We start from the raw sequence: 22,816 nt of genomic DNA on the forward strand, positions 1-22,816 counted from the left end.
GGGGCCTTTGCACATGGGGGTTTCAGTCCCTGTCCTTGGGAGGAGCAGAGGGGCCTTTTCACATGGGGGTTTTTCATGTCTCAGTCCTTGATGGAGAGGCTCCTCACATCTCAGTCTGTCTGTCATGGTGGTTGTAAAACAGGTGAGGGTCTGCTGTGGGGGGACCACCTGAACTCAGGAAGAGTCCAGCCAGGCCGAGAGGTGGGACGGCTCCCAGGGCTGTTGTTGCAAAAAGGGCACGGTGCCCCCTTCTTTGGGCTCAGTGTAGCATACAGCAAACAACACCTGTGAACAATAGCTTAGCAATGCTCTCAGGTCTCAGGCACATCACTTTCTCCTCTGGAGCCAGAGATTTAAGACGGGGAGGTCTTCTCTTCAGTGGTCCCCCAATGACGATGGTGAGGCAGATGAGGGAAAATTCAGACAGACTCGCACAGAGGTGACAGAGGAAAACTGGGCAGCAGAGCTGTGGGGGGCTCAGGCACTGAACCAGGAGCTGCAAAAGGAAGATGGGAATGAGAAAATGAGGAGAGCAAGAGGCAGGCAGCTTTGCCTTTTGGGAAGGGAAGTGGCACAGTTTGAGAAGCTGCAAAAAGCAGAGTTGGGAACAAGGCAGAAAGAACAGCCTGGGGGTAGAGAAGGGGATGTGGGTGAGGGAGTGCAGGGATTTGTTGTGGAAGGAAGAGGTTCCAGAGAGCTGCCAAGGGGGGAGAGAAAGATCCTTCCCCACACAGCGATGGCAGTGTTGTGTGCACAGCTCAGCTGTGAGTCCATTGTGGGATGGTGTTTAGGAAAGGGGAGGGATTAGGGTGCTGAAACTGAAAGTATTGAACACAGAAAAGGTTTGAGGCCAGGTTGGGCAGTGCTTGGAGCCATCCATTCAGTGGAAGTGTCTACCCCTGGTGCTCTGATGGAAAGAGCATGTCAGGGGTGGGACTGGCTGCTCTCAGGGTCCCTTCCAACCCAAGCTGCACTGAGGTTCTGCTAAAGCCAAGCTTCCCCCAGGCCTGCAGAGGGGAGGTGGCTGTGGTTGTGTGTCATGGCTGAGCCCTGTGGCTCCTGTATCCTGCTGTGATTGTGACTCCTGCCCTGGGCACTCCTGTCCTGGGCCCTGCCTGGCAGTCCCTCACTGGTAGTGGCCATGAGAAATTCCAGATTTCTCTTCCAAATTCCAGAACAAACTTCACAGATAACAGGCCTACCTCTCTCCTGTGTTGTTTGAAATCTCACCTCCCCATCTTTTCTTACTTTTCTGTCCTGCATCACACCCATTCTGCTGGGTTTCTGCCTGCTCCTTCACACATCCTCAGTCTTCCTCCTTTCCCCCTGTTGCAGCAAGATCTCCCTTTGCTGTCATCACCCCATTCTGCATTCCATTCCAGTGTTTCAGGATCATCTTTTACCCTTCCTGTCTCCATCTCCTTCCATGCAGACAGCTCTCCTCTCCTGTTCTCTTCCCTCTGTTACTCCAGGCCTCACTCCAGTGGCAGCTCTGCTCTGGCTCCAGCTCTGCCTCCTTTTCTTCCCACCCTTCCCACCGTTGGGTTTTTCCCTCTTGCTGTTCACACAGCAGAGCAGGATCAGGAAAAGGTTTATTTTTAGCACTCCTGAGTGTAACTCAGGAGCTGGAAGAGGGCAGAGTCAGCCCCAGGCAGCAGCTGGGTCTGTGCAGGACAGCTCAGGGTGGTGCAGAGCAGCTCTGGGGCTGTGCCTGGCAGGGAGGTCAGCCTGGGAACGTCAGGCACGGGAATGTGGGGCCGGGCTCGGGGCCGTGGGGGCTTCTAAAAATGTCCCACTGCAGGGAGGGCCCCAGCCAAGGGGGCCTGTGTGGGTACAGCTGTCACCAGCCCTGTCTTTGCTCTGGTTGGAAAAGGAAATCTGCCTGGGTCCTGGGGAAGGGAGGGGCTGGTGCTCCTTCAGGAGCTGCCCTGGCCTGTTGGGTGGCCACTGGGAGGCTCAGCCAGTGGAACAGTGGTGGGTCAGTGCTGGAAGGGCAGGCAGGTCAGTGGTGGCAGGGCAGGCAGGTCAGTGGCAGATTGTCTCTGGACAGCCTCCTCCAGGTGTCTGGTGTTCCTGCCCTGTTCCCATTGTGGTTTTCTCCTCCTTCCTGTCTCCAGGCCAGTTCTCACCACCGGTGTTCTCCTCTGAGCAGTGGCTGGGTGTCTTTCACTGCTGCACAGCTCCCTGTGAGGGATCTGCAGGGAGCTGTTCCTGTCCTTCCCATGCCACACTTGATCTGCAGGGAGCTGTTCCTGTCCTCCCTGTGCCACACAGGAATGTGCAGGGAACTATTCCTGTCCTCCCTATGCCACACAGGGATCTGCAGGGAGCTGTTCCTGTCCTCCCCATGCCACACAGGGATCTGCAGGGAGCTGTTCCTGTCCTTCCCATGCCACACAGGGATCTGCAGGGAGCTGTTCCTGTCCTCCCTGTGCCACACAGGGATCTGCAGGGGGCTGTTCCTGTCCTCTCTGTGCCACACAGGGATCTGCAGGGGGCTGTTCCTGTCCTCCCTATGCCACACAGGGATCTGCAGGGAGCTGTTCCTGTCCTCCCCATGCCACACAGGGATCTGCAGGGAGCTGTTCCTGTCCTTCCCATGCCACACAGGGATCTGCAGGGGGCTGTTCCTGTCCTTCCCATGCCACACAGGGATCTGCAGGGGGCTGTTCCTGTCCTCCCTGTGCCACACAGGGATCTGCAGGGGGCTGTTCCTGTCCTCCCTGTGCCACACAGGGATCTGCAGGGAGCTGTTCCTGTCCTCCCTGTGCCACACAGGGATCTGCAGGGGGCTGTTCCTGTCCTCCCTGTGCCACACAGGGATCTGCAGGGAGCTGTTCCTGTCCTTCCCATGCCACACAGGGATCTGCAGGGAGCTGTTCCTGTCCTCCCTGTGCCACACAGGGATCTGCAGGGAGCTGTTCCTGTCCTTCCCATGCCACACTTGATCTGCAGGGAACTATTCCTGTCCTCCCTGTGCCACACAGGGATCTGCAGGGAGCTGTTCCTGTCCTCCCCATGCCACACAGGGATCTGCAGGGAGCTGTTCCTGTCCTCCCTGTGCCACACAGGGATCTGCAGGGAGCTGTTCCTGTCCTCCCTGTGCCACACAGGGATCTGCAGGGAGCTGTTCCTGTCCTTCCCATGCCACACAGGGATCTGCAGGGAGCTGTTCTTGCTGTGCAGCAGGAGGAGGTGCAGGTCCATCTGTCCCCTGTGGAACAGGAGGTGTTGATCTCTCCACTGACCACTGCAGCTATGGGTGGAGTTGGTCAGGAGGCTTCCCCCAGAGCAGCCACCAGGGAAGGGAACAGTGGTTGTCTGTCTTGGATCCATGTGTGCTGCTGCATCTGGGGCTCTTTGTGAGCAGGATTTAACAAAGGCTGACTCTTTGTCCACTCTTACAAGCCAAACTGAAAATTCCCATTGGAAGCAGCATGGGAATGCTTGTTTGGGGGGTGCTCTTTGGCCAAGCAGGGCACTGCAGCCTCTGGAGAGAAGCTGTGGCTGCTCCTGGATCCCTGGAAGTGTCCAAGGCCAGCTTGGATGGGGCTTGGAGCAGCCGCCCATGGCAGGTGGAACAATCTGAGCTTTCAGGTTCCTTCCCACCCAAACCATCCTGGGATTCTGTGACTCTGACATTTCCCTGACAGAAATCAAAGAGCTGCTGCAGTCTCTGCCTTCTGCATTGAACAGGAATGAAAGCCAGACCCCTGAGGGGCTGATCACAGCAAAGCCATCAAAGTCCAGTTTTGCTTTCTGGGCTGTGAGAGATGGAGAAGACTTGGTGTATCTCAATAGCAGGTCACCACGATTAGTTGATTAGCAACCTGTGCCTTCTGTTCTGAATCTTTCTCTTCAGTTTCTTGCTATTGATTCCTTTTTTTCACTTGTTCATGGATTTAAGACTGGATTTCTTTCAGTGCCAGGGAGGATGCAGGGTAGCACGTGTCTGTTCTGTCTGCAAGCTGGGAAAGCTCACTGCATTGCCCAAATTCTTGCTCACCCAAAATAGAAATCGTGGCTTGTCTGACAGGAATAGCCCCGGTGAGGCTGGGGAGTGAGGAATCCCTCACCAGGACGTGCTGCAGCAGGAGCTGGAGCTTCAGGGAGACAGGAATAGCCCTGGAGAGGCCAGGGAGTGAGGAATCCCTCACCAGGACGTGCTGCAGCAGGAGCTGGAGCTTCCAGGGAGACACAGACCCAGCCTAGGTCCAGCTGGGCCCAAGAACAAAGCAGGGACTGAGGCTCCCACTGACCATCAGGCATGGTGGCACTCTGGGGAAAAGAAGCTAAAAGTTGGGTTTTACACTGAAAAATCACACCCAGCAGAATGACCCAGGGTAGCACAGGCTTCACTGGTGAGGAAACACGATATGAGCCAGGGCTCTGCCAGCCACAGAGGTTGGGCTGGGGGTTAGGGCAGGGCCTCTGAAATTCCTGAACCTCCCAGCTGCCATTGTAGTCAACAGCCCACCCCTGAGAGCTATTTTGGTGACCACTGCCATGACACAGGAGCTGAAGAATTTGCTGTGAGCAGGAGAGGTCTTTGTGCTCCCTGGAGGCACTTGGATGGAAGCTTTGGGCTCTGCTCTCTGGCTGTCCCTGCTCCCCTGAGGAAGGCTCTGGCTGGGGTAACAAACTCTTTTCTGAGGCATTGAGGGGAAGGGCCAGGGCTTCACTAGGGCTGTAGGAACTGAGCCCAGACAGAGCTGGGGCTGCCTCAGTCCTGCCATCAGCAAGAGCCACCCCGAGGGGCTGTGCTGACTGAGCTCTGGCGTCTGCGGGGTGCTGTGAGCACTGGGACCCTCACAGCGTGTTCACCTGGGCAGCTGTGGTGTGGCAGCCCTGGGGTGGCAGCAGAGGCTGGGCCGTGGGTGGTGGGGCTCAGTGAAGTGGGGGTTGAGCTGGAGGATCTCCAGAGGTGCCTCCCAGCCCCAGCAGCTCTGTGGTTCTGTGTGCTGAGGTGAGGAGGGGGAGCACGTCCTTGTACAGGTGCTGGAGGTGGGTCTGGCTGGCAGCAGCTGCAGGGAGGTGTGTGAGTGGGAGCAGGGCAGCCTGCCAGCCCCCCGGGCTGTGTGTGCACAGCAGGCTCCTCTCCCAGGAGTGACACTGAGGGTCACAGCTTGGTGGCAGAGCAGGAGAGAGGGTCGGGATGCCGTGCGGGCGTTAGCACTGGAATTCTCTCCCCTGTCCTTCAGCTGCTGTTCTGTTTTCTGTCTCCTCCTCTTTACTGTGTTCTCCTCATTTCTCTGTGACCCTTGTGTTTCCTCTCAGCCTGTTGAGTGCTCTAAGCCCAGCTGCAGCATGGAGGGTGACTGCGCCGTGCTGTCCCCACGGGGGTGGCACGGCCAGGCAGCGTCCCCGGAGCCAGCAGCAGGCACAGCCGGGCCCCCCCGGCTCCCCACGCCTCCCCTGCAGCCCCAGGCAGACCAGCAGGACCCCGAGGGCTGCCCCTTGTCCCAGGAGCAGCTGCCAGAGACGCCAGAGTGTCTGATCGACTCGCAGCCCATCCCCTTCAGTGAGAACCCCTTTGTGGTGGCCAACCGCAGGGGCAAGGCTGGCCTGGGGGGGCCTCCCCTGGGCTATGGCAGGGGGGGCGTGCTGAAGACCAGCCTGTACTCCAAGGCAAGCAGCGTGTGGTGTGTGGCATGCACTGACACAGCCTGGCCACTGCTCCCTACTAAACCCTGGCACCGGGCAGCACGGCGCCCGAGGGCCGGTCCCTGCCCTGTGTGCCCCCGCCCTGTGCCACCTGAGGGGTCCCCAGGGTCACCAGGCCATTCCCCGGCCACTAACACACACCCTGGTGGTGGGGGTGTGGGGACAGGATGGCATCTGTGACCTCCCTGCTGTCCCCTGGGCTCTGGCTGGGAGCTGTGGTGTCCCTGCCTGCTCGGCCGGCAGCAAGGAGCTGGCAGCACTGGTGGGGATCAGTGCTGGTGCCACGCTTCTGTCCCTGGGCACAGCCTCCTCTGCACTGTGGAAACATCTGGAAAACATCTGGAAAACACTGGTGGGGGTTAGTGCTGCTGCCACACCTCTGTCCCTGAGCCTGAGCACTGCCCTTCTTAGAAAGGAGAGAATCTGGAAACCACAGTAGATCCACAGCCCAGGAGCTGCTCCTCCCAAGTGACACCACTCAGTAGCTCAAGACTTGGGAATTCCAAGGGATAACTTTGCTTTCTGTTCTGGGAGATCTGTATCTGACATTCCTGCTGTTGCACAGGGAACCCGTGGTGGAGCAGGGACTGGACCCAAAGATACCATCTTCCAGATGAGCACCACATTGCCTCTCTCCTTCTTCCTTTTTAAGCCTTTTGGGAGGTCTGAAAATCAAAGCAGCCCCACATAAACAGCCCCATACACAGCAGATCAGCAAACCAAATCCTCAGCTCTAGTGATCTTGGAGGTGGTTTAGTTCCTTGTAGGAATTTCTCAGGTGTGTAGCCAGGTGAGCTCAGAGCAAGGTATCTGGAATCTCTGCTCCAGTATAAACTTCAGGTCACTTCAGGCTTGGCATGTCAAAATACTGACTTGATCCAACTGGCCATGTGCATGGTATTAGTGACTGGGAGCTGTATGTTTGCCTGAATAGTTCCCTAAATCCCAAGTGACCTGCCTCTACCTTAAGGCATTAGAAATCCTTGTGAAAGGTGCTCCTGGTGCTGCAGTGGGAGTGCAGGTGGTTCTGGAATTCTGCTCTCTGCAGTGCAGGTGGTTCTGGGATGCTGCTCTCTGCAGTGCAGGTGGTTCTGGGATGCTGCTCTCTGCAGTGCAGGTGGTTCCTGGAGTGCTGCTCTCTGCAGTGCAGGTGGTTCCTGGGACACTGCTCTCTGCAGTGCAGGTGGTTCTGGAATTCTGCTCTCTGCAGTGCAGGTGGTTCTGGGATGCTGCTCTCTGCAGTGCAGGTGGTTCTGGGATGCTGCTCTCTGCAGTGCAGGTGGTTCTGGAATTCTGCTCTCTGCAGTGCAGGTGGTTCCTGGAGTGCTGCTCTCTGCAGTGCAGGTGGTTCCTGGGATGCTGCTCTCTGCAGTGCAGGTGGTTCCTGGAATTCTGCTCTCTGCAGTGCAGGTGGTTCCTGGAGTGCTGCTCTCTGCAGTGCAGGTGGTTCTGGAATTCTGCTCTCTGCAGTGCAGGTGGTTCTGGGATGCTGCTCTCTGCAGTGCAGGTGGTTCTGGGATGCTGCTCTCTGCAGTGCAGGTGGTTCCTGGGGTGCTGCTCTCTGCAGTGCAGGTGGTTCTGGGATGCTGCTCTCTGCAGTGCAGGTGGTTCTGGGATGCTGCTCTCTGCAGTGCAGGTGGTTCTGGGATGCTGCTCTCTGCAGTGCAGGTGGTTCTGGGATGCTGCTCTCTGCAGTGCAGGTGGTTCTGGGACGCTGCTCTCTGTAGTGCAGGTGGTTCTGGGATGCTGCTCTCTGCAGTGCAGGTGGTTCTGGGATGCTGCTCTCTGCAGTGCAGGTGGTTCTAGGATGCTGCTCTCTGTTCAGCTGCTGGCAGCTGAGCCTCAGTGCCAGAGGTTGCTCTGGGAGCCAGGAGAGCCTTATCTCCTTCCAGCCAGGAGAGCCCTGTGTCCCTGCAGCCAGGAATGGCTTTTCCTGATCAGTGCCAGAGGCTGCTCTGGGAGCCAGGAGGGCCCTGTCTCCTGCAGCCAGGAATGGCTTTTCCTGATCAGTGCCAGAGGTTGCTCTGGGAGCCAGGAGAGCCCTGTCTCCTGCAGCCAGGAATGACTTTCTTTGCTCAGTGCCAGAGGTTCCTTTGGGAGCCAGGAGGGCCCTGTCTCCTGCAGCCAGGAATGGCTTTTCCTGATCAGTGCCAGAGGTTGCTCTGGGAGCCAGGAGAGCCCTGCATCCAGGAATGGCTTTCTGTGCTCAGTGTCTATGCCCAGGAGTGTGACCCTGCCTGTGAGGGCTGGGGGAGTCAGGGAGGAGGATTCCTGGTAACCTGATCCAGCTGGGATGTGATGCCGCTGTTTAACCTCATTCCCTGGCTGCTCCTGACCTTTTTGGCATGTGCCAGCTGCTGCTGGGCCCTGCTAACCTTGCTCCCTTGTGAAAAACGCCAATCGCTTGGTTTTAAAATTTTAAAAGCTTAATAGTAATAAAATGGTTATAAAAATAGCAATACAATTAGAGTAATAATAATTTGGATCATTTGAATTAGGACAATATAGGACAATAGAGACAAAGAGTTATGGACATCCAGGTACCTCTTTCTGGGCAAAATAAGCCCGAAAAAGGACCCACATTAACAGAGGATTAACCCTTGAAAGCAATAGCCTGTTGCATATTCATGCACCTCATGCATGATGCATAAATTCCATTCAAACACAGGATTCTGTCTGGGCAGTGTCAGCTTCTTCCTTTGAATCCTGACAGCACCTTCGAGGCAGGAAGAAGTTTATTTCTTCTGATAATGGAGCAATAAATTCTCTTTCTCTGAAAGATTTAGGTGCCCTGTAGCTGCTATCTCGCTGCGAGTCCTTTCTTTAAAAACAAGTATCCTACATAGCACAGTTTCTATTTTAACATTTTTTATAACCTAAAACTATATTTAACACATTACTTAAGAGAATTAATACAGCATTACTTTCTAACACAACACATATAATATTCATTTGAATATTTGCGAAAAGCCAGTAATAAAATGCGCATTTTTCACATCTCTGGCTGTGCAGGGTGTCCCATGGCCCTGGGCTGCACAGATCCCCTCCTGCTGTGCAGTAACACTGAGCTCTGTCCTGAGCTTTGTCTTCTCTCTTTCAGGCTCCCGTGGGCGAGTCTGGGACAGGAAATTCCAGGCGTGAATCCCCCTATTCTCCCAGTAATCCTCAGGTGAGACTGCCCCCAGAACAGGTGGTGTGGGAAGGGCAGGGGGGCACTTCCAGGGGTAAAGGATGGAGGCAGCTGCTGAGGGCAGTTTCCATCCTGGAGTGACCCTGTCAGGGTGGAGGGGATCCACCAGAGAGCAAGAGAGCAGCTCCCTCCTTCCGAGTGTCCCAGAGAGCCAGAAGGGTAATTAGGTGCTCTAAATGAGCTCTGAGGGGCAGCTTAATTGCAGGGTGATGAGGAGGGGCTACAACATGTAGTTGTGAGTTTTTTGGGAATGGTCTTTTTGGACCAGTACCTTGCACAGCGATTGTTTAATTCTGGCAACTGGTGTGTGGTAAGAAATGGAGGGTTTGGGGTTTGGGTCTGTAAACCGGGGCTGCCCAGGCCTGCAGGGGATGCCTGGCTCTCTGTGTGAGCCTGGTGTGGTTAGAAATGGAGGAGTCAGGGTTGTTTGGGTCTGTAAACTGGGGCTGCCCAGGCCTGCAGGGGATGCCTGGCTCTCTGTGGGCCCGGTGTGGTAGGAAATGGAGGAGTCAGGGTTTGGGTCTGTAAACTGGGGCTGCCCAGCCTGCAGGGGATGCCCTGTGTGAGCCTGGTGTGGTTAGAAATGGAGGAGTTGGGATTTGGGTCTGTAAACCAGGGGTGCCCAGGCCTGCAGGGGATGCCCTGTATGGGCCTGGTGTGGTTAGAAATGGAGGAGTCAGGGTTGTTTGGGTCTGTAAACCGGGGCTGCCCAGCCTGCAGGGGATGCCTGGCTCTCTGTGTGAGCCTGGTGTGGTAGGAAATGGAGGAGTCAGGGTTTGTTTGTCTGTAAACTGGGGCTGCCCAGGCCTGCAGAGGATGCCCTGTATGGGCCTGGTGTGGTAGGAAATGGAGGAGTTGGGGTTTGGGTCTGTAAACCGGGGCTGCCCAGGCCTGCAGGGGATGCCTGGCTCTCTGTGTGGGCCTGATGTGGTAGGAAATGGAGGGTTTGGGGTTTGGGTCTGTAAACCAGGGCTGCCCAGGCCTGCAGGGGATGCCTGGCTCTCTGTGTGAGCCTGGTGTGGTAGGAAATGGAGGAGTTGGGGTTTGGGTCTGTAAACCGGGGCTGCCCAGCCTGCAGGGGATGCCCTGTGTGGGCCTGGTGTGGTAGGAAATGGAGGAGTTGGGGTTTGGGTCTGTAAACCGGGGCTGCCCAGCCTGCAGGGAATGCCTGGTATGGGCCTGGTGTGGTAGGAAATGGAGGAGTCAGGGTTGTTTGGGTCTGTAAACCGGGGCTGCCCAGGCCTGCAGGGGATGCCCTGTGTGGGCCTGGTGTGGTTAGAAATGGAGGGTTTGGGGTTTGGGTCTGTAAACCGGGGCTGCCCAGCCTGCAGGGGATGCCTGGCTCTCTGTGTGAGCCTGGAGAGCTGCTGGGCAGGAGGTGGAGGGATCCTGCTTCAGCCACTCGTGGGTGACCCTGCCCTCAGGATCCTGCTGCAGCTCCTTGCCAGAGGCTTGCCCTCTGCAATGGGAAGTGTCTTTGCTTTTGTAATTTCTTGTAGCTATGATATTTTTTGAAAAATCCTTTTTTTAGGATTTTTCTTTTTGAGAAGCTGAGAGGCTTCAGGAATAAAATGTAAACAATCATTATTTGTTGTTGTGGAATGTAACAAGTAGATCTGTGATTGGTTTTATGTAGTTGTTTTTAATTAATAGTCAATCACATTCAGCTGGCTCAGAGTCTTTGTCCGAGCCACAAGTTTTTGGGTTTTTTTTTTATTATTTTTAGTTAGTTTTTTGATTTTTTTTTTAGTATAGTTTTAGTATATTATAAAATAATAAATTAAACTTTTTGAAACACAGAGTTATATTTTTGGGTTTTTTTTATTTTTAGACTTCTGTGAACACTGTCACAACTTCTGATGATTTTTTCTTTATAAATGTTACCTTTTATCCTTTGATATTCATACTCCTTATTTATCTCTGAACTTTTCAATATCTGAGTCTTTGATCCCCCTGTTCATCCCACAGCAGGAGGTGTCACAGCTCAGTTGAGCCTTTTGAAGGTAAATGAACTTAAAGAGTTTTTTAAATTTTTCTTTTACAGTCGTTGCCCATTGCTGGATTTTATACTGGGGGCTGGAGTGAATTGCCAGTTGTTCTTTGTTCTCTGTCCTTGGTCATTTTGGGTCCGTTGGTTCCTTTTGGAGTCCAGCTGTTCTCCAGCTGCTCTCCCCACAGCTGTGGCACTTCCCTGCTCCTCAGCCCCATTTCAGCTCTTGGGGCTGGGCAGGAGCTCTGGAGGGGGACAGAGCTCTGGGGGGGAGGTGGCTGCTGGGGCAGGCTGAGGAGAAGGGTCAGGAGCTGCAGCAGGAGCAGCACTTGAGTCCAGCCTCTGTTCCTTCTCAGCCTGTCCCAATCTCCCTCAGTTTTGGATCATTTAGAATTGAGTGTTCATCAGGAACCCAGCACGACTGGAAGGTGGTGTCACAGCTGAACTATTCCAATGCACTTTGTTCCAGCTGTTGACATTTCTGACAGCAGCTGTGGTTTTTGTAAGTTTTCCTTTTATCACAAGTGCCAATTCTCTTTATTTCTTTGAGATAGTTTTCACAGACTCCCAGGATGGTTTTGTGGGAAGGGACCTTCAAGACAATTTCATTCCAGCCCCCTGCTATGGGCAGGGACACTCTCCACTGTCCCAAGGTGCTCCAAGCCCTGTCCAGCCTGGCCTTGGACACTTCCAGGGATCCAGGAGCAGCCACAGCTGCTCTGGACACCCTGTGCCAGGGCTGTCCACCCTTGAAGGAAATAATTTCTTTCCAAAATCTCATCTAACCCTGCCTCTGTCAGTGGGAAACCATTCCCCCCTGTCCTGTCCCTCCAGGCCCTTGCCCAAGGTCCCTCCCCAGCTCTCCTGGAGCCCTTTAGGGCAGTAGAAGGGGCTCTAAGGTCTCCTCCCTGCAGCCTTCTCTTCTCCAGGCTGAGCAGTCCCAGATCTCTCCTGTTTTAGGGATTCAGGAGTCTTAACTTCCAAGGGATTCAGCAGTCTTGACTTTCAGGATGTTGCTCCAGAGCAGAAGTTCCGAGGAATTTTGTCTCTTACTCTCTGTCTCCATCTATTTTTTAATGTTAATTCTTAGGTTTCAACAACTTGTACTCCAGCCAGAATTGACTGGCTGATTTCAGAGAATTATGTTCATTAATTCATTAATTCAGAGAATAATTTTAATTCTTTGGTTTCAACATCTTGTAGTCCAGCCAGAATCGACTGACTGATTTCACAGAATTCCTTGAGGGAAATGGAATCCTTTGTCCCAAGTAGGCATTGTAAGGGTTGAGTAGGCATTGTGAGGGTGAGTAGGCATTGTAAGGGTTGAGAAGGCATTGTGAGGGTCGGGTAGGCATTGGAAGGGTTGAGTAGGCACTGTGAGGGTCGAGTAGGCATTGAAAGGGTTGAGTAGGCATTGGAAGGGTTGAGTAGGCACTGTGAGGGTCGTGCCTGCCCTGAGCTCTGCACGGGGCTGGGGGAGCAGGAGGTGTCTGTGCTGGGTCTGTGGATGCCAGGCAGGGCAGGGGGCTCCCCTCGGGCTCCTCTCCCCTGGCAAACCCAGTCTCTCCTTTTCTCTCCCCTTCTCTCCGTGCTGCTGCCCCCTCCCCACAGGTGCCCACAGCCCCCCGGGCCCCTCACCTGGCCGGCAGGGAGACACGCTTTGTAAGTGCTGGTTGTGGTGTGCAGGGCTTTGTAAGTGCTGGTTGTGGTGTGCAGGGCTTTGTAAGTGCTGCTCGAGGTGTGCAGGGCTTTGTAAGTGCTGCTCATGGTGTGCAGGGCTTTGTAAGTGTTGCTCATGGTGTGCAGGGCTTTGTAAGTGCTGCTCATGGTTTACAGCACTGTGTAAGGGCTGCTCGAGGTGTGCAGGGCTTTGTAAGTGCTGCTCGTGGTGTGCAGGGCTTTGTAAGTGCTGCTCGTGGTTTAGAGCTCTCTGTAAGTGCTGCTCGTGGTGTGTAGGGCTTTGTAACTGCTGCTCGTGGTTTAGAGCTCTCTGTAAGTGCTGCTCGTGGTGTGTAGGGCTTTGTAAATGCTGCTCGTGGTGTGTAGGGCTTTGTAACTGCTGCCCCATGGTGTGCAGGGCTTTGTAAGTGCTGCTCATGGTTTACGGCGCTGTGTAAGTGCTGCTCATGGTGTGCAGGGCTTTGTAACTGCTGCCCCATGGTGTGCAGGGCTTTGTAAGTGCTGCTCGTGGTTTACGGTGCTGTGCAAGTGCTGCTCGTGGTGTGGAACATGCGCTCTGCCTGGTGTGCGCCTGCCCACTGCTGCACTGCTCAGCTCCTGCACTGCACGGCTGCTGCACTGCACGGCTGCTGCTGCACTGCCCGGCTGCTGCTGCACTGCACGGCTGCTGCTGCACTGCACGGCTGCTGCACTGCACGGCTGCTGCTGCACTGCACGGCTGCTGCTGCACTGCCCAGTGCTGCACTGCTCGGCTGCTGCTGCACTGCCCACTGCTGCTGCACTGCATGGCTGCTGCTGCACTGCCCGGCTGCTGCTGCACTGCCCACTGCTGCTGCACTGCTCAGCTGCTGCTGCACTGCACGGCTGCTGCTGCACTGCACTGCTGCTGCACTGCTCTGCGCCAGCCCCATGGCCCACGGGGGCACACGGGGTCCTGGCATCCCAACGGGGACCCGGCATCCCCATGGGGACCCAAACATCCCCACGGGATCCTGGCATCCCCACGGGGGCCTGGCATTCTCACAGGGACCCCACAGGATCCTGGCATCCCCACGGGGACCCTACAGAGACCCAACATCCCCTTGGGGGCCTGGCATCCCCACGGGCACCCCACGAGGACTCGGCATCCCCTCGGGGGCTCAGCATCCCCTGGGTTTCCCTGGGGAGCAGCACCCCGGTGTCACCCGAGGCACAAGGGGCTGCTCCCTGTCAGCTGCTGCTGTGGTGGCACCACCAGTGCTTGGGCAGGAGCTGGGGGGGACGGCTTTGCTCGGGCTGGGGCAGGTGTGCAGGGTGGGCATGTGCCCAGGGAATGTGCCCAGGGAGTGTGCCAGGGACCAGGAGCAGGGGATGGGCCATGGGGATGTGCCAGGGACCAGGAGCAGGGGATGTGCCATGGACCAGGAGCAGGGGATGTGCCTAGGGACCAGGACCTGGGAGTGTGAGCAGAGACAGGAGCAGGGACTGTGACCATGGACCAGGAGCTGGAGATGTGTCCAGGGACCAGGACCAGGAGCAGGGCTGTGCCCAGGAGTAGGGGATATGCCCAGGGGATGTGTCCAGGAGCAGGGGATGTGTCCAGGAGCAGGGGATGTGTCCAGGAGCAGGGGATGTGACCAGGGAGTGTTACCAGGAGCAGGGCTGTGCCCAGGAGCAGGGGATATGCCCAGGGAATGTGACCAGGAGCAGGGGATGTGTCCAGGAGCAGGGGATGTGACCAGGGAGTGTTACCAGGAGCAGGGCTGTGCCCAGGAGCAGGGGATATGCCCAGGGGATGTGACCAGGAGCAGGGGATGTGTCCAGGAGCAGGGGATGTGACCAGGGAGTGTTACCAGGAGCTGTGCCCACAAGCCGGGGCTGTCCCAGAGCTGGGGTCAGAGTTTGGAGGTTTGCAGAGCTGTGAGCGTCTCCTCACACAGCACAGGGGCTGGGAGAGGCTCATGCAGCTGGGCTGTCCTCACCTGAAGAGGCAGGTGCTGGGGCTTCTGTGGGACCTGGAGCTCCCCACACAGCTGGGCAGTGGGGCAGGGGTAAACAAAGGCTTCCAGACTCCAGATTTACCCCTGTATTTCTGTTTGCAGGCTTCCATTAACTTCATAACATCGCAGGATGACAGTAAATCAGTGAGTACAGCTGCCGTGAGACCTGACTGTGCTGCCCCTGTGCATCCCCCAGCACATGGAGCTTGTTCCTTCCTCCTCTTGGCTCCTATTCTCTCCTCCAGTCCTCCACTATGCCTCGAGTTTGTACAAATGCATCAGGTCTCAAATGTGGTCCATCTGAACACCCAGCCTAGCTGTTTTTGCAGCTTTTATTGCTGTTTCCCCTTCTGCAGGTTTTGCTGGCTTACCCAGTTCCTGTGCCACTCTCGCCACTTGCAGGTGCTTTGCTCACTTTCACACAACATCCAGCAGTGATGGTGGCATCTAGGAGAAGTTTTAGCCTCTCACCTCTTCTCCAGTAACTGCATTTCTCATCAGACCCAGTCTGGTTCACTTCCATCAACAGCTTCTGCCAGTTCCCATTCCTGGCTGATGTTTCCCTCTTTCCATCCCTGGTGCTCACATTTTCTGAGCTTGGTCACACATACCTTACCCTGCCAACCCTGGTAGCTGCTGCTGGTCTGGCAGGTGCTTCCTTTTGTCCAGTGGTGCTGTGTGACCCTTCCTTGGCTGAGTCTCCTTTGGTGTTGGCTCCAGGAGCTGGAGCAGGCAGCACGGCCGAGGACAGGAGTGGGGGTGCATGGATTTGCATGGGTTTGTTTATTCACCTGCATGGCAGACACCTCCCTGCCCTAACTGCTCGTTTCTCTTCTCTTTCTTCCCCCTTGTCCTCCTGTGCCCTGCCCACGCTGTCCTGGCACCAGCAGACCAAGCCTGGCGTCATCCAGCCGCTCTCCCGCCTGCGACCGAGCGCTGCTGTGGCACTCAGGGCCGAGGAGGGGGACAGCCCCAACCCCTTCCAGCAGCCCCAGCCCTGCTTCAGGACCCACAGCTCTGTAAGTGGCCAGGGACCCCTCCCCAGAGCCCTGTGTCTGCCCTGGGGGGCTGCAGAGCTGTGTCAGGGGCCAGGAACCCTCCCCAAGGTAGCTCTGCTTGGTGACCACATGCCTGGTCACTCTGCTTGGTGACCACATGCCTGGTCACTCTGCTTGGTGACCACGTGCCTGGTCACCCTGGTGTGGTCACCACGTGTCCTGGTCACCCTGGTGTGGTGACCACCTGCCTGGTCACTCTGGTGTGGTGACCACCTGCCTGGTCACTCTGCTTGGTGACCACATGTCCTGGTCACCCTGGTGTGGTGACCACCTGCCTGGTCACTCTGGTGTGGTGACCACGTGCCTGGTCACTCTGCTTGGTGACCACGTGCCCGATCACTCTGGTGTGGTCACCACGTGTCCTGGTCACTCTGGTGTGGTGACCACATGCCTGGTCACTCTGCTTGGTGACCCGGTGCCCGGTCACTGGTGTGGTGACCACCTGCCTGGTCACTCTGGTGTGGTGATCACATGTCCTGGTCACCCTGGTGTGGTCAGCATGTGCCTGGTCACCCTGGTGTGGTGACCATGTGCCTGGTCACCCTGGTGTGGTCACCACGTGTCCTGGTCACCCTGGTGTGGTCACCACGTGCCTGGTCACTCTGGTTTGGTGACCACGTGTCCTGATTGGTTTTGAAAGGTTCATGTTCCTGGGGCTGTTTGTTGATAGGAGAGAAAAATTCAGGTGTCTTTGTCATGAGGCAAGACCTGTGTCCCTTCAGTATAAAAGGGGGAGGAATAGTGGAAGGTGTCTCTGCCCATGACTGGATGGGCTTTCAGTCCCTTGCCACACAAACCATGCTGGGTGAGATTCCATGAATCCAGCCCTTCTGTCCCTGCTGGAGCTGGTGCAGTGGGATACCAGAGCAGAGACCTGATTTGCAGGCAAACAGCTGTACAGAACCCATGGAACTGGGAATGGTTCACATTTCACAGCTCTCCTGACCTCACTGTGCTGTCCTTTAGCATTGTTTAGCCCTAGCCCAGGACTAAGAAAAACCAGAACCAGAACTGGATTAGTGCAGCTGGAGGGATGAGCGGCTGGAGGGGATTTCCTTTCCAGGAGGAGGAGGAAGGTTGTGGTGACATTGCCCCCACCCCTTCCATTTCTGTGATGCTTGGAGCAGGTGCCCCCAGTGCTGCAGGAGGGCTCACAGGGAAGGTGGGTGAGGAAGGGACCAGCAAAGACAGTGACAGGCACTAGGAAAGTCCCCTCAGAGCTTGTCAGATGCTCCCCAGTAAGTGGAATTCTGCAAAGGAAAATTTGAGATCAAAGGCAGATCTCCTCCCCATCACAGATCCCTGGATCAGATCCTGGAATCACAGGGTGCTTTGGGTTGGGAGGGACCTTAAAGACCTTCCACTAGAGGGACTCTTGTTCAGCCCTAAATAGAAATCAATGTGTGGCTGTCCTGTTCTAGCCCAAAAAGCCCTGATTCAGGTAGGCACTGGCTGGTTGAATTGGGTGTAAATCTCAAGGACTGGGACAGCAACGTGCCCTTGGCCAGAGGATCTGTCACAACATTCCCATCAGGTCAGTGAAGGTCTGTGCCACCAAAAGCACCATTCCTTCACTGTCCATGGAACAGAACGGGCTGTGACCCTCGTGCTGCTGGGTGCAGTGTGTGTGTGCAGTGCTCTGCTCCTGCTGCTCCTGCCCAGGGCTCAGCAGCAGAGGCTGACATTGGCTTCCCAAGGCTCACAGATCCCTTACATGTTCCCTGACCTATTCCTTCCCTATCCCCCTCACCAGGCTCTGCAGGCCAAGAGTCAGGCTGTGTTTCCCCCGTGTGGGTTTTCCCCCAACCTGTGCTCACCTTTGCCTCCTGTCTGTCTGTCTGTCTGTCTGTCCCCATAGCCAAAGCCATCGCCGCCGTCTCCACCGTCCCCTGACGAGGTGCCCATCAACGTCAAGCAGGCCTACAAGACCTTTGCAGCAGTGCCCCTGTCCCAGCCCCTGCTGGGGACACAGGTAACCCAGCCCTGGTGGCACCAGCCTGGGGCTCAGCAGGCCATGTCGGGGGGTGTGTGCCCTCAGGGACAGCTGGGGACACGGCGAGGGCCTGGGGGAGCTGGAGGGGCTGGGGATGGGATGGTCCCCCTGGCAGGGTCCTCTGTGAGTGATGGGATGGTCCCCCTGGCAGGGTCCTGTGTGGGTGATGGGATGGTCACCCTGGCAGGGTCCTGTGTTGGGGATGGGATGGTCACCCTGGCAGGGTCCTGTGTGGGTGATGGGATGTTCACCCTGGCAGGGCCCTGTGTGGGTGATGCAGATGTTCACCCTGGCAGGGTCGTGGGTTGGTGATGCAGATGTTCACCCTGGCAGGGTCCTGTCTGTGTCAGGTCTTGCTGGAGTGTGTGGATGGTGCAGATGTTCACCCTGGCAGGGTCCTGTGTGGATAGTGCAGGTGTTCACCCTGGCAGGGTCATGTGTTGGTAATGCAGATGTTCATCCTGGCAAGGTGTCCTGTGTTGGTGATGCAGATGTTCACCCTGGCTTGGTGCTGTCTGTGTCAGGTCCTGCTGGAGTGTGTGGGTGATGCAGATGTTCATCCTGGCAGGGCCCTGTGTGGGTGATGGGATGGTCACCCTGGCAGGGCCCTGTGTTGGTGATGCAGATGTTCACCCTGGCAGGATCCTGTGTTGGTGATGCAGATGTTCACCCTGGCTTGGTGCTGTCTGTGTCAGGTCCTGCTGGAGTGTGTTGGTGACGCAGATGTTCACCCTGGCAGGGTCCTGTCTGTGTCAGGTCCTGCTGGAGTGTGTGGATAGTGCAGGTGTTCATCCTGGCAAGGTCTGTGTCAGGTCCTGGAAGCTCATGGAATCTCAAGCATTGTTGTTCTCCCTGTACATTGGGATACTGGTGTAGAGCCATGTAAAGGAACTCTGAAATTCCAGACTCCAGGGCCAGGCTAAACCTGTGCTGAGACATTTTTATATAGATTTTGATCTTCACTGGGATTCTTCCTTTTTCCTGCCACCTAGCTGAATCCTGGAACAGTCCAGACTAGCTGAGGACTTGGAGGTCATTGTGTCAGTTCCCTCTGCAAAACAGGGCAGCCTTGGGTGTTGAAATCCTGGAATCCCAGAATCCTGGAACATCCTGAGTTGGAAGGGACCCACAAGGATCATCAGGTCCAGCTCAGGACACCCCCAGGAACCCCACCATGGGCCTAAGAGCATTGGTCAAACATCTCCAGAGTGGTAGGAGGTTGCTCAGGCAGATCCACTCAAGTTCTGAATTCTGAATTAGTTTTTGGAGTGTTTGGATAAAGCCAGAGCTCATCTCCTTGCTCTCTCTTTTTGGGTCATTTCAGTTTGTCTAATTGTAAAACTTCCTTCTTTCCCATAACCAGTTTGCAGTTCTCAGTTTGCCCCTATGGATTTGTGGTTAACAGATGGATTTTGGGGATCAGTTTCCTCCCCCTGTAGTTCTGTTCATCCAATATTCTGTTATGCATCCCACTAAATACAGATTTCAGTCTTTCTGATGGCATCTCTGCTTCTTTAAAGTAAATTTTGGGTGGTTTTGTCTTTGATGTAAGCAAAGTGTGAGTGGCTCCTGCCAGCTCCTGTGCACCCCCTCCAGCCCTAGCTCAGCCCCTGCTCCTGTTTGCTGCCTGTTCCCTGTGATTTTCAGTTTCTGCCTTCAGAAGTTGTCACACCTGGTTCTGTTTAACCCTCAGTTTACCATAGATCCTCATTCCTGACCATTGCTAAGCCTTGTTAAATCTATGTGAATTCTGGGACAGCCTGGGGACCTGTGTCAGCTGTCTGGCCTTGGGGCACAGGGCTGGAACCTCTCCTTTTGGAACATGCTTGTTTCTCTCTGTCCTTAGGAACTGTCTGGTCAGAGCAGCACAGAAAACACCAAACTGGCCTTGGAGGTGAGTGCTGGGGCTGGGAAGGGTGGGAGTCATGGGGGTGTGGGTGGGGAGAAGGGGTCATGGTGTGGGAGGGCTGGGGAGGAGGAGGAGGAGGGGATGGGGCAGAGTGAGAACTGAGGGGATGGGGCAGAGTGAGAACTGAGGGGATGGGGCAAACTGAGAACTGAGGGGATGGGGCAAACTGAGAACTGAGGGGATGGGGCAAACTGAGAACTGAGGGGATGGGGCAAACTGAGAACTGAGAGGATGGGGCAAACTGAGAGCTGAGGGGATGGGGCAGAGTGAGAACTGAGAGGATGGGGCAGAGTGAGAACTGAGGGGATGGGGCAGAGTGAGAACTGAGAGGATGGGGCAGCTGGCAGAGAAGGGATGGGGTGGCATGGGGAGGGTGGGCAGTGCTGTGGCTGGGTGGGCAGTGGGCAATGCTGTCCCTGGGTGCCCCATGGTGTCTCTGGGTGCCCCATGGTGTCTCTGGGTGCCCCATGGTATCCCTGGGTGCCCCCTGTCCCTGGGTGCCCCATGGTGTCCCTGGGTCCCCCCTGTCCCTGGGTGCCCCCTGTCCCTGGGTGCCCCATGGTGTCTCTGGGTGCCCCATGGTGTCCCTGGGTGGGCAGTGCTGTCCCTGGGTGCCCCATGGTGTCCCTGGGTGCCCTCTGTCCCTGGGTGCCCCATGGTGTCCCTGGGTCCCCCCTGTCCCTGGGTGCCCCCTGTCCCTGGGTGCCCCATGGTGTCTCTGGGTGCCCCATGGTGTCCCTGGGTGGGCAGTGCTGTCCCTGGGTGCCCCATGGTGTCCCTGGGTGCCCCCTGTGCCTGGGTGCCCCCTGTCCCACCCAGTGTCCCTGGGTGCCCCATGGTGTCCCTGGGTGGGCAGTGCTGTCCCTGGGTGCCCCATGGTGTCCCTGGGTGGGCAGTGCTGTCCCTGGGTGCCCCATGGTGTCCCTGGGTGCCCCCTGTGCCTGGGTGCCCCCTGTCCCACCCAGTGTCCCTGGGTGCCCCATGGTGTCCCTGGGTGGGCAGTGCTGTCCCTGGTTCCCCCTGTCCCTGGGTGCCCCCTGTCTCTGGGTGCCCCATGGTGTCCCTGGGTGGGCAGGGCTGTCCCTGGTTCCCCCTGTCCCTGGTTCCCCCTGTCCCTGGTTCCCCCTGTCCCTGGGTGCCCCCTGTCCCTGGGTGCCCCCTGTCTCTGGGTGCCCCATGGTGTCCCTGGGTGGGCAGTGCTGTCCCTGGGTGCCCCCTGTCTCTGGGTGCCCCATGGTGTCCCTGGGTGGGCAGTGCTGTCCCTGGGTGCCCCCTGTCCCTGGTTCCCCCTGTCCCTGGGTGCCCCCTGTCTCTGGGTGCCCGTGTGTGCCCCACGTGCAGCAGTCTGGCTCTTGCAGGTGGCCGCACACAGCCCTGGGGGCCAGCACAGCCCTGAGCAGAGGTCCTTCCGTGAGAGGCAGAAGTATTTTGAGATTGAGGTGAAGCAGCAGCACCTGGACAAGCCTCCCAAGCGCGTGTCCCTGGTGGGGGAGGACGACCTGAAGAAGATGAAAGAGGAGGAAGGTACGTAGCAAGGTGTGCTCAGAGGTTTGTCCTGCTAAGGGATTCCTTTCCCACGGAAATGCAGCACTTCCAGAAGCCCCTGGGTGGTTATTGTAAGACCTGGGAATGATTTGAAGTGAATGCTGAGGAATTCTGTGCATGCTGCAGTGATACTTCCTGGGCTGGTGAAGTGCTGTAGTTTCAGGTGTCCTGTATCATGGAATCACAGAAGGGTTTAGGTTGGGTTGGAGGGACTTTTAACCCACTCAGTGCCAGCCCTGCCCTGGGCAAGAACACCTTGCCTCAGACCAGTGGCTCCCAGCCCCATCCAGTCTGGCCTGGAACACTTCCAGGGATGGGGCAGCCCCAGCTGCTCCTTGGGCAGGGTCCCTCCCCAAATCCCAGCCATCCCTGAAGCCATCCCCCCTCCAGGCCCGTGCCCAGAGTCCCTCTGGAGCCCCTCTGGGTGCTGCAGCCTTCTCCTCTGCAGGCTGAGCAGTCCAGCTCTCACACAGCTCTCCCTGCAGAGCAGAGGGGCTTCAGCCCCCGGAGCATTCCAGGGTCCCTGCTCTGGGCTCTGCAGCTGGCAATTAACCCTTCAGGGACATTTGTAAAGCCCCTGCACACACAGTGGGGCTGTGCCAGCTCACACAGGCCTGGCAGCAGAGCTCAGAGCTCACTGTGCTGCTCCAGGGCTGCACTAGGAGCTACATTGCTGCTCTCCTTTTTGATGCCATTTCCTCTTGCTTGAGAGTTCACAGAATGACCAAGTTGGATGAGACCTTAAAGATCATCAAGTCCAACCCATAGTTGCTTTAGGAGGTGATAAGGAACAATGTGAAGTGGACAAAAGCATTTTTACTGAGCTCTCCAGCCACTCCTCTCCAAAGCATACCTGAACCTGGCATTTGGTTCAGTTTCATGCCATTAATGGTTGCCCAGTGTTCCAGCCTGTCTGGACCCTCCTGTAAGGCTTCATGGCCCTTGAGAGAGTCACCAGCAGCTCCCAGTTTGGCATCAGCAGCAGAGTGCAACTGTTGCATTCAGCTCCTGCAGAATGCAGATTAAATTATTAATTTTATTAATACATTTAATATTATTTTTATATTTTAAGATTTTTATTTATTTATAATATTTTTTATTTTAATATTATTTTTATATTTTTAATATTTTTAATCTTGCCCTGAGCTGGCCCCAGGCCTGAGCCCTGAGGAGCACCCCTGGGTGACCTGCAGGACACCTGCCCAGAGAGCTGCCTGCTCCTGTCCCCTCTGTCCCTGACCCTCTGGTGATGTGTGCTGACAGCAGAGCTGTCCCCAGGGCCACTGCCACACATGGGGCCAGCACCAGCACCCAGCCTTGGCTCCTGCAGGAGGCCAGGGGCACATGCAGACTGCCAGGGCTTTTCCTTCCTTCTGGGAAAAGGGCAGGGAAATCTGCCCTGGGTGTCCAGGGATGGAAATCTGGTGGATAAGGAAGGGGGGGCTGAGGAAACCATGCAGAGTTTGTTTCATCATTGGTGGAAGTGTGGAGGAACAGAGGTGTTCATGGAGAGGGGGTGCACTGAAACAGCCCAGACTTGCAAGGATGAGAAGGACCTGCCCACAGGTCCCATCCTGCAGGTTCTGTGCCAGGACCTGCCCAGAGGTCTCATCCTGAGGGTTCATTGTCAGGACTGAATCTCTTGGGAGTTCAGTGTCAGGACAGGCCCAGAGGGGTTCAGTGTCAGGGCCTGCCCAGAGGTCCCATCCTGAGGGTTCATTGTCAGAGTGTCAGGGCCTGCCCAGAGGTTCCATCCTGAGGGTTCATTGTCAGAGTGTCAGGGCCTGCCCAGAGGTCCCATCCTGGGG

At 56.3% G+C, this 22,816-nt stretch overlaps 1 protein-coding gene across 24 annotated transcripts in view; it reads left to right on the forward strand.

Moving 5' to 3' along the window:
- SCRIB (scribble planar cell polarity protein) overlaps window positions 1-22,816 on the forward strand; it is a 143,763-nt gene that overhangs the window by 101,794 nt on the left and 19,153 nt on the right. For 10 of the 24 annotated variants that reach the window (XM_077190208.1, XM_077190296.1, XM_077190182.1 and 7 more), the window contains 7 exons: window positions 8,765-8,833; window positions 12,456-12,506; window positions 14,606-14,647; window positions 15,391-15,522; window positions 17,420-17,533; window positions 19,401-19,448; window positions 20,822-20,987. In XM_077190208.1, coding sequence (XP_077046323.1) covers window positions 8,765-8,833; window positions 12,456-12,506; window positions 14,606-14,647; window positions 15,391-15,522; window positions 17,420-17,533; window positions 19,401-19,448; window positions 20,822-20,987 — 622 coding nt within the window. The remainder of the gene's footprint in view (window positions 1-8,764; window positions 8,834-12,455; window positions 12,507-14,605; window positions 14,648-15,390; window positions 15,523-17,419; window positions 17,534-19,400; window positions 19,449-20,821; window positions 20,988-22,816) is intronic. The other 14 variants (XM_077190230.1, XM_077190255.1, XM_077190285.1 and 11 more) reach the window with 10 other exon arrangements.

This window comes from Agelaius phoeniceus, chromosome 1 (assembly GCF_051311805.1).
Source record: "Agelaius phoeniceus isolate bAgePho1 chromosome 1, bAgePho1.hap1, whole genome shotgun sequence".
Taxonomy (NCBI): Eukaryota; Metazoa; Chordata; class Aves; order Passeriformes; family Icteridae; genus Agelaius; species Agelaius phoeniceus.